The 11,296-nt window shown below is 36.0% G+C and overlaps 1 protein-coding gene and 1 long non-coding RNA gene across 13 annotated transcripts in view; one reads left to right on the top strand and one right to left on the bottom strand.

Moving 5' to 3' along the window:
* LOC127857146 (uncharacterized) overlaps positions 1 to 11,296 on the top strand; it is a 36,449-nt gene that overhangs the window by 4,292 nt on the left and 20,861 nt on the right. For 6 of the 10 annotated variants that reach the window (XM_052393582.1, XM_052393572.1, XM_052393602.1 and 3 more), the window contains 5 exons: positions 1,928 to 1,961; positions 2,836 to 2,973; positions 4,014 to 4,098; positions 5,792 to 5,982; positions 6,840 to 8,852. In XM_052393582.1, the coding sequence (XP_052249542.1) occupies positions 1,928 to 1,961; positions 2,836 to 2,973; positions 4,014 to 4,098; positions 5,792 to 5,982; positions 6,840 to 7,007 (616 nt within the window). In that variant the 3' untranslated portion in view covers positions 7,008 to 8,852. Of the gene's footprint in view, positions 1 to 1,927; positions 1,962 to 2,835; positions 2,974 to 4,013; positions 4,099 to 5,791; positions 5,983 to 6,839; positions 8,853 to 11,296 lie in introns of those variants that run through there. The other 4 variants (XR_008038358.1, XM_052393556.1, XM_052393547.1 and 1 more) reach the window with 4 other exon arrangements.
* The window catches only part of LOC127857309 (uncharacterized), a 48,970-nt gene continuing 40,090 nt past the window's right edge, over positions 2,417 to 11,296 (bottom strand). For all 3 annotated transcript variants that reach the window (XR_008038372.1, XR_008038370.1, XR_008038371.1), the window contains one exon: positions 2,417 to 2,932. This is a non-coding gene — a long non-coding RNA (uncharacterized LOC127857309). The remainder of the gene's footprint in view (positions 2,933 to 11,296) is intronic.

The raw sequence follows: 11,296 nt of genomic DNA, 5'->3' as shown, positions 1-11,296 counted from the left end.
TATGGTGTCCGCTCTCTAGTTTGGGACTTTGCATTTTGCATTTCTAAATTAACGTTTTTTATGCCGCCGAAGGAGGGCATATAGTGATCGCACTGTCCTTCCGTCTGTTTATCTGATGTCTGTCTGTCCGTCCGTCACACTTTGTGTTTAGGTTTCGAAAAATGCTCATAACTTCTTTTGTCGCTTCAGATGTAACATTCATATTTGATATGCATGTGTACATGGACAAGGCCTTTCCATATGCACACAAATTTTTACTCCAAGACCTTGACCTTAGGGTCCGTGTTTAGGGTTCAAAAAATGCATTTAGATTTCGAAAAATGCTCATAATTTCTATCAAAGCATTTATTGGGGGCATACGTCATCCTATGGAGACAGATCTTGTTTAACAAATTAATTAAAAATAATATGTTGTCAACATGAAGTGTATATATGCAAGATCACATTCCCAGTGACAACAACTCTTTAATTGTTGACTGTATTTTAGCTGGACTATTATATATGAAATATATATAGTGGAGCTATCCTACTCACCCCGGCGTTGGCGTTTCCGTGAGCGTGCAAATGTTAAAGTTTGCGTACTACTTCAAATATTTTCAATGTCCATTGACATATTGCTTTCATATTTTGCATACTTGTTTACCAACATGATCCCAACCTATAAACAAGAGCAGACCACTGTATCAAGCATTTTGACAGAATTATTGCCCCTTTTATACTTAGAATATGCATATTATTGATAAATCTATGTTAAATTGTGCGTACTACCCCAAATATTTCCTATGTCCTTTAACATATTGCTTTGTTATATTGCATACTTGTTTACCAACATGACCTTTAACCTACAAACAAGAGCAGACCACTTAATCAAGCATTTTGATAGAATTACGGCCCCTTTTATACTCAGAATATGCATATTATTGATAAATCTATGTTAAAGTTTGCGTACTACCCCAAATATTTCCTATGTTCTTTGACATATTGCTATTATATTTTGCATACTTGTTTTCCAACATGACCCCAACCTATAAACAAGATTAGACCACTGAATCAAGCATTTTGATAGAATTATGGCCCCTTTTTTACTTTGAGAATTGGACATTTTGCTTAAATTCACATAACTTTTTTATTTATGATAAGATTTTATTAATACTTTGACAAAACAACACTTACCTGAATACCACAATGGATTCCACCCGTGCAATACCAGTGCTCCAGCTAGGCCTAAATCGAAGGGCGCCCCGCCCTGCCCTCCTGAACCTCCGCCCTGACCTTCCTAGGGCCCCCCCTGCCCTTAAAAAAAATAATTTTTTTTAATTTTTTTTTTTACATATGATGATTAATAAATCTCTTATTAAAATACATTGTAATTAATTTATTCCTCATTGTAGTAATTAAATTTGAATTGTTTAATGACAATGGGAATAATTTATTCTTACAATTATTGATAACACATAAATTAACATGCATGAGGAAGCATTCTAGAAACACCCGCGCGCTCGAAAGTGCCCTTTTGACAAAATACTGCGCGTCCAAAGTGCCCTTTTGACAAAAAATCCCCCTGCCTTTTTCAAATCCTAGCTGCAGCACTGCAATACCCCACGCCCCAACCCAGAATCCCTGCCCCCCCCCCCCCCAAATTTTTTGTTTTCCTTTTTTATTTTTGAAAGATCGTCAGATCGTCTAATAAATGACCACACCCCACGTTATACCCCCCTCTCAACCCCCCTACCCCCTCCCCAAATTTTTATTTTTTTTCCTTTTTTTATTTTTGAAAGATCATCTAATAAATTATTGAATATGAACAATTTCCCCATGATGGCTTACGTTATACTGTCAAGCATTCGAATAGTCGAGCGCGCTGTCCTCTGACAGCTCTTGTTATCTATTTTTATTAATGAAAATGATTGTATTGAAATAATTTCAGAGATGTAGCTGACTTGTGCGATTTGGTGCATCAGGTCAGTCCAGACACTGAGGTTGTCTTTTGCAAAGTTTTCTGAATAAAATACATTAAATTTAGTGGTTTGATAAAAATAGAAAATGCCCAGAGCCAGTAGCACTGACACTTGCAGTGTGATATAAGAAATGGCAAAAATATTTTGAACCTTCTCCCATAACAGATATCTCCCTGTTAGCTAACAAACGTTTTTTTGACTGATAGTTCAGTCACATAAATGTGAGGGGACTGTCAGGATGTTTTTTTTTAAATAATAATTATTGATTAAGTGATAAGAAAATATTGAAATTGTGTTCATTGTTATTTGAACTAACTTTAAGAAAGTATTGAAATTGTGTACATTGTTATTTGAACTAACTTGCTTACATTACGTGCATTTCAAGGATTAATTATGGTGTCCGCTCTCTAGTTTGGGACTTATTTTGCATTTCTGGATTAACTTTTTTAATGCCGCCGAAGGAGGGCATATAGTGATCGAACTGTCCTTCTGTCTGTTTGTCTGATGTCTGTCTGTCCGTCACACTTTGTGTTTAGGTTTCGAAAAATGCTCATAACTTCTTTTGTCGCTTCAGATGTAACATTCATATTTGATATGCATGTGTATATGGACAAGGCCTTTCCATACCCACACAAATTTTTACCCCATGACCTTGACCTTAGGGTCCGCGTTTAGGGTTCGAAAAATGCTCATAATTTCTATCAAAGCATTTATTGGGGGCATACGTCATCCTATGGAGACAGCTCTTGTTTAACAATTTAATTGAAAATAATATATATGTTTTCTTATCTAAGTTAATGTCAAAGTTCTTGTTTAGTAGGTATTTATTGGTTAAAATGATGAAAAATAAATGTTTTACAAAGTTTTATATTTAAAGGAGGCGCACAATCGGTGTCCAGAATGCAGGGTTGTTTGCTCCAACGAAGACGCTTTGCTGAGCCACTTCTGCAGTCGCCACATCAAGCAACCAGAGACTGGAAAAGAGAGTAAAATTAAGCTGATAGGCTCACCAATGGTATAACTTTAAATCACTAACTTGTGTATGCTTGACAAGCATTTTATGTACAAATAAAGTAACAAAAAATGGGGGTCAACACATGCACTTTCCCATATAATGCTTTCTGTATCTTTTAGCAACTAATGACACGATTTTGTGTTGACATACTCAATATGATAGTTATAGCCCTATATAACTGGTATGTTCATTTTAGTTAATCTTTCTATTTTATTAAACCTGTTTGTTTTAGCTAGATTGCTTGAAAAACACAACCAGGATTATTTTTATGCCCCCGGATCAAAAGATCGGGGGTATATTGTTTTTGGCCTGTCTGTCATTGTATGTGTCCATGTGTGTGTGTGTGTGTGTGTGTGTGTGTGTGTCCCAAAACTTTAACCAAAACTTTAACCTTCATCATAACTTTTGCAATATTGAACATAGCAACTTGATTTTTGGCATGCATGTGTATCTCATGGAGCTGCACATTTTGAGTGGTGAAAGGTCAAAGTCAAGGTCATCCTTCAAGGTCAAAGGTCAAAAAAAATAATTCAAAAACTTTAACCAAAACTTTAACCTTCTTCATAACTTTTGCAATATTGAACGTAGCAACTTGATATTTGGCATGCATGTGTATCTCATGGAGCTGCACATTTTGAGTGGTGAAAGATCAAGGTCATCCTTAAAGGTCAAAGGTAAAAAATAATCAAAGTGGCGCATTAGGGGGCATTGTGTTTCTGACAACCACATTTCTTGTTAGCATTGTCTTACCCCTGTTACATGCAATGTACATGTGGCTTATTAAATTGGAAACCCTGGTTTGCATGAGAATATTTTGCAAAACATAGTTGAAAAAACATACATGTATACAAACTTAGACATTACTGTTAGTATAATGAGCACCTCTATTTCTGAATATTTTGATTGGATGGTTATGGGCCTTTATGCTTGTGTCACATTTATGTATGTGAAAGTGTGTAATTAGACAAAAGAATTTATATTTTTTTATTTTTTGGGTAACAATCACTTATTTTAGAGTTATTTATAAGTAAATCTTACAGATTGCATCTGCTAATCATGAACTCAACGAAGTCAGCTCAAGGAAGTGGAAGGCATGCTTGGAAAATAGAAGTTTCCATTATGAAGGCAAATTTTAGTATATTTCAAATTTGTAACCAAATGAAGTGACAAGATCTTGAATGAACATTTGATTGAACATTTGTTATCTGTCTAGAGAAACAGTTTGAAGCGAATGAATTAAGTATTGCCTATTGTCTATAAGTTAATTGTGTGACCTGAACCCTGTGAGGGATATTACTTATTTTTATACGCCGGTTTTGAAAAAACGGGAGGTATTATAGTTTCACCCTTGGCGGGCGGCGGCGTCCATAACAGTGTCCACTCTCTAATTCAAATAGTTTTCATCCGATCTTCACCAAACTTGGTCAGAAGTTCTACTAGACAATATCTAGGTCAAGTTTGAATATGGGTCATGCCAGGTCAAAAACTAGGTCACGGGGTCACTTAGTGCATTTGAAGGATTTAGCATTGGTGGCTTTCTAATTGGAGTAGTTTTCATCTGATCTTTGCCAAATTTGGTCATAAGTTGTGTGTAAATGATATATAGGTCAAGTTCAAATATGGGTTATGCCGGGTCAAAAACTAGGTCGCGAGGTCACTTAGAGCATTTCATGCATTTCGCATGGTGTCTGCTCTCTAATTGAAGTAGTTTTCATCCAATCTTCACAAACTTTGGTCAGAAGTTTTATCTAGACAATATCTAAGTCAAGTTCAATTATGGGTCATGCCGGGTCAAAAACAAGGTCAGGGGTTCACTTAGTACATTTCAAGGATTAAGCATGGTGTCCGCTCTCAAATTGAAGTAGTTATCATCCGATCTTCACAAAATTTGGTCAGAAATTGTGTCAAAATGTTATCTAGGTCAAGTTCAAATATGGGTCACGCCAGGTCAAAAACTAGGTCACGAGGTTACTTAGTGCATTTCAAGCATTTAGCACGGTGTCCACTCTCTTATTGAAGTAGTTTTCATCTGATCTTCAACAAATGTGGTCAGAAGTTGTATCTAGACAATATCTAGTTCAAGTTCAAATATGGGTCATGCTGGGTCAAAAACTAGTTCACAGGGTGCATTTCAAGGATTTAGCATGGTGTAAGCTCTTTAATTGAAAGAGTTTTCATCCGATCTTCACCAAATTTGGGCAGAAGTTGTGTCTTAATGATATCTAAGTCAAGTTCAGATATAGGTCATGCCGGGTCGAAAACTAGGTCACTTAGTGCATTTCCAGCGTTTAGCATGGTGTCCAAAACCTTCAAACGGGTGTATCTTGTGACAGTTTAGCACTCTTGTTTATTACATTAAAGCCACACACCTTGAAATGAAATACATGTTACTCAGTACATATAGATGCAATTTGAAAGTGTGCAAAATTGTCATTAAATCTATAGCCTAGTTAGCAAGTAATTTATTTTTTTTTATTTTAAAACTGAATGTATGATTTGTATACGTACATGTTCAATTCGAGAAACACAATTATTTTTAAGTTTTAAAGCACAAGAAAGACGGATTTCTACCTTGCAACCACCAGATATATTCTAATTGGCAAAGATAAAATATGTTTCTTATTTATATCCAAATTTACTATGCCAGATATTTCATTTCAAGGTGTGTGGCTTTAAGGAATGTTTTTTAAATGGGTATATTACCAAGATCTGCACAGCCAGGGTGATATTAACCTTCAGATGTTAAAGCTTTCTAAGAATTTTAAGGCTTGCCTTTTATACTTGAAATGATAAATCATTAACATGTTTTGTTCTTTAGGAACATACAAACATTTCCCACCCACCATGTGGATCAAGATGTTTGGGCTGATGATTCTGGGTCGTATGTGTGGACAAGGTGGTCTTCATTACATCATGATGCAGCTGTGTATTCAACAACATGTTAACCTGTCCCAGCGGATGTTGATGCTCTTAAATCTCTTAAATGATGTTGAGAAAAATCCAGGACCGGTACTTTATGACAAAATATACATCGTTTATTGAATAACTATATATATTTTTTTTTAACATTAAAGTGATTTTTTTCTTGCATTTTTGTGCCTTTTGTTACTGAGAACTATTTTATCATATGTTGGTGATTGAAACCCAGGACCTGTAAGTGCTTCTTAATATTTGCAACAAATGACAAATCATGTTAAGTTTTTGAAACATCTGTTTTTTGTTCAGTTAAAGGACATATTGAACTCACTAATTGCTAAGTTAACTTAGATGCATCAAGTTTTTTTGATGATTTCTACTTTCTGTTGAATCATTATCCTTTCCAAAGCCAGAGAGATATAGTGTTGGCGTTTTCCATCGGTCAGTCTGTCAGTCCATCCATCTGTTTGTTACAAACATTTTAGGGCTTCATATCATGAATTTAATAAGATTTCAACATGGAAAAATAAGTGTATGCCATATTCATACAATAGTGCAAATTTACTTTTTTTCTTTCTTTTTAGATTAGTTATTAACAGAAAAACAGAACAGTAACATACTTTTATTACATTAACAGAGGCTCTGATTAGATGTGTATCTGCGTAAAGAACTCATAGAAAATATCAATATATAGATAAATAAAACAAAAATAGAGTTAAACAAATCATGGGGAAATCCACAATACACACCAAGAGCTATTAGTAGGCTTATCTCCATTGACTTATTTCACAGTAAATCTCTTTTTTTTTGCCTTTTCATTAACATTTTCAATCAAAAATAACATTTGTGAAAAACTTAGTCAATGATTATAACTAAAGTTAAAAATGTGGACACTGTAAGTTAATTGACTTTGGCTTCCAATCTGCAGTTTACAAAGTTGCTTGTTATAGGAGTATTCGTGCAAATGGATATCCTGCAAGGAAGACTTCCACTCCATAGGACAGCAAGATGCACATATCATCTCTCATGTGGTTCAAGAGAAATGCTGTAGATGGGGAGACTGTTCCAAAGTCCTGAGCTTTAATAGTCTTGAAAACCATGAACTTAAACATCTCTAGGATGTGAGTTTAGCACTGTGTATGAACTGGTGTTGCTTCATTTTCTGCATATCTTTATCTCAGTCTTCTCTAGTTTTGATGGTCAAATACATATTGTCTGCCAGTTTTTTCCCCCAATACTGCCGTTCATCGTTTGCTTGCATCAAGAGTTTTAAAAGAAATTAAAACTCATTTGTTTAGTTAGAATCTTATGAAAGACTTAAATGGCCATGTTTAATACAATTGTATAACAACATATATGAGCTAAAAAAAATAGTTGGAATAATTAATGTTTATATGAACATAACAAATTTGCTTAAAATCATAGGTCTTGTTTTTGTCTGCCACTATAAGAACCAGAACATATTTCGGACATTCGAGGATTGACTTGCTGTGTTAGAGGATCATCAGGTGATGGAAGAAACCAGGCTTTTTTCGACTCAATGTTGATGAAACCTGATCGACATGCTCATCTTGGTTGAGTAAGCCTGGGTTGAGTGTTTCCAAAAAGTAGGTAACCTGGTGAAATCTTAGGAAAACATTGTAACCAGATCCAGGTTTATTTGACTGACAGACCGATGGACAGTGGGTCAACCGTAAATCCCTTCATGTGAAAACGGTAGGGACAAAATAAATATCACATTGCTCTTCTGAGTTCATTTGAAAACCAAGTTTTATCACAAAATTAAAATGGTCAATGTATTATTTTGTGTATTTAAAAATTATGTGAATATTAAGTTTCATGAAATCTTACTGAGTTTTCTCAATTTTAGCTACTATTCGGACATGGACTGACGGAGAAATGGGCAACAATGTCGCAATTTGTATACCAAGTTTTATAAGAATTGTTTCATAAAAGTAACCAATGTGTCTGTTCTATGTCAAGGTAACTACTAGGATGAAATACACAAAAAGATTTTGGTTCACAATAGGGTAGGCTCCGCGTGCCGTGAACCGGGCAACAGCTTTTGTCATTTAACATTTGTGTTATAATGGCATAAGCTGGCAGATACCCTTTAACTTTAACGATGTTTTCCGATAATTTCTCGGAAAATACAATCTAGCAATTTTTATTTAATTTAGATTACTAAAAATTAATATTATATTTATGCCCCCCTTGGAAGAAGAGGGGTATATTGTTTTGCACATGTCAGTTGGTTGGTCCACCAGATGGTTTCCTGATGATAACTCAAGAACGCTTTGGCCTAGGATCATGAAACTTCATAGGTTTATTGATCTCGAAATAGTAAAATGGTTTCCGGATGATAACTCAAGAACGCTTATGCCTAGGATCATGAAACTTCATAGGTACATTGATGATGACTCGGAGATGACATCTATTGATTTTCAGGTCACTAAGTCAAAGGTCAAGGTCACAGTGACTCGAAATAGAAAAATGGTTTCCGGATGATAACTCATAAATGCTTACGCCTAGGATCATAAAATAAAAAAATCATTGGTACATTGATAATGACTGGCAGATGACCCCCTTCATAGGTACATTGATAATGACTGGCAGAAGACCCTTATTGATTTTCAGGTCACTAGGTCAAAGATTAAGGTCATAGTGACTCAAAACAGTTTAATGGTTTCCTGTTGATAGCTCAAGAATACTTAGGTCTATGATCATGAAACTTCTCAAGTACATTGATCATGACTGGCAGATGACCCCTATTGATTTTCAGGTCACTAGGTCAAAAGTCAAGTTCACAGTGACAAAAACGTATTCACAATGGCTGCCACTACAACTGACAGCCCATAGGGGGGGCATGCATGTTTTACAAACAGCCCTTGTTCTGTGTTAAAATTATGTACACGTCTGCGTTAAATAAATATGTTCACATTTGAAATAAAGCTAAAAATGTGTATTGTTGTTATTAGTAATTTGAACCGAATTGCTCTGTGGGAAGTATAAGTACTATCAACCAGACCTAAATACGTGGGTAATTAAAGAGCACGAGAAAAGATGAAAATTAAGTTAGCTCAACCATTTTAAGCAATATTACTGGGTCACACTTTTTACGATGCAAAATCTGAAGGGTCCCTAGACTATGATGATTACTTACACGAGGAGTGTCCTATTCATTGCTGCCGCATGATCCTATCAGTAACGAATTAACGCTTGTATCGTTAAAGCAAGTCGTATATTCACGTTTATAAATATTTAAATAGAAAATAAAGGTTTAATTGTCGCATATCCACCGCATGATGTGTTTCTTATAAAGTGCACGTATATTCAAACCGAACAATTTTGTCCTTAGATAAACATATACTACATGTGATCATATGTGGCCTCACAAGGCTTATTATGAATTTATTATATCGCCATCGCAATGAGATGTAAATAGTTCATACATGCACAGTGTTCTTTCAACACAACCAAATCACACTTATAGTCGCGTCTTGCGAAAATAGGTCTTAATGCGTATGCGGCCAGCGTAAGTCAAACACGGTCTGCGCTATTTCGCAGTGATTGTTGTTAGGTCAAAAACGTGCATGAAGAAGTCCGGATTTCCGCAGTGATTTGGCCAATGCTGTGGGTGATTTCTCTGAAATCAATAATTAAAATATTCTGATTCATTCATTCGGGTCTACAGGCGTGAAATTTCTCCATCATTTAATTGTTTGTTGATAAAGGGTATTTTATGTGAAAAGCTTGGTAAGACAGCTACGCCGAACAACCGAACTAGCATTCATTAATTTGATCAAAATATGCACACAGCAGAATGATTGTGTTTCTTACATGGCTTTTAGAAGAACAGACCATGCAGGCGAGCAGTGAACAATATGATTAGGTTTAGTTGCCCTAACCCTATATACCCTTGGTATGACTTGTGAGTGTTGAACTAATGTGCTACAGCATCACTTAAATACAAACATACGATAGTCAGGTATCCCCGCATAATGACATATAGAATATTACTGGGTAGATACCGCTTGGCAAACTTGAGCCTGGGATAGTCGGTTATACCCGCTTTGTGAAATTAGGAATATAACAGGTTTAATATAGCATTAACAGTACGTACTTGGGGGTTATAGGAAATACCCGCTATATGACTATCCTGTATATAACTAAATGACGTCAAAAATACAACTGATGTGATACGGCATTACTTATACGAGCATAGGGTAGTAAGGTATAACTCGCCTCCTACAAAAATGACCTGATTCGATTTGCTTTGAGAGGCCATGTGCCCATTGTGTATTTTCCATACACCCTGAGAAATTTCCATACACCCCGAGTAATCGGTTGAGATATAATGGATACACAGTTAGTAACTGATTGTGTATAGGATATACACCCTCAGTTCCCTTCTCGAGCTTCGCTCTCATACACCATCAGTTACAAACAGTGTAACTAATACGGTATTACTTATAACAGCATGGGGTAGTAGTATATACCGCTATATAACTCGCTAGTATAGTACAGGCTTGATACGGCATTACTTATATACGAGCATTGGGTAGTAGGATATATCCGGTATATTGCTCGCTAGTAAAGTACTGGCTTGATACGGCATTACTTATATACGAGCATGGGGTAGTAGGAGATACCCGCTATATAACTCGCTAGTATAGTACTGGCTTGGTACGGCATTACTTATATACGAGCATGGGGTAGTAGTATATATCCGGTACATGACTCGCTAGTATAGTACTGGCTTGATACGGAATTACTTATATACGAGCATGGGTAGTAGGATATACCCGGTATATAACTCGCTAGTATAGTACTGGCTTGAAACGGCATTACTTATATACGAGCATGGGGTAGTAGGATATACCCGGTATATAACTCGCTAGTATAGTACTGGCTTGATACGGCATTACGTATATACGAGCATGGGGTAGTAGGATATACCCGGTATATGACTCGTGAGTATAGTACCGGCTTGATACGGCATTACTTATATACCAGCATTTGGGTAGTAGGATATATCCGGTATATAGCTTGCTAGTATAGTACCGGCTGGATACGGCATTACTTATATACGAGCATGGGGTAGTAGTATATACCCGCTATGACTCTCTAGTATAGTACCGGTTTGATACGGCATTACTTATATACGAGCATGGGGTAGTAGAATATACCCGCTATATAACTCGCTAATATAGTACTGGCTTGATACGGCATTACTTATAATGAGCATGGGGTAATAGGATATACCCGCTATATAACTCGCTAGTATAGTACCGGTTTGATACGGCATTACTTATATACCAGCATGGGGTTGTAGAATATACCCGGTATACAACTCGCTAGTATGGTACTGGCTTGATACGGCATAACTTATATACGAGCATGGGGT

This window comes from Dreissena polymorpha, chromosome 1, assembly GCF_020536995.1.
Source record: "Dreissena polymorpha isolate Duluth1 chromosome 1, UMN_Dpol_1.0, whole genome shotgun sequence".
Lineage (NCBI taxonomy): Eukaryota > Metazoa > Mollusca > Bivalvia > Myida > Dreissenidae > Dreissena > Dreissena polymorpha.
This window is presented reverse-complemented; position numbering and strand designations above follow the sequence as displayed.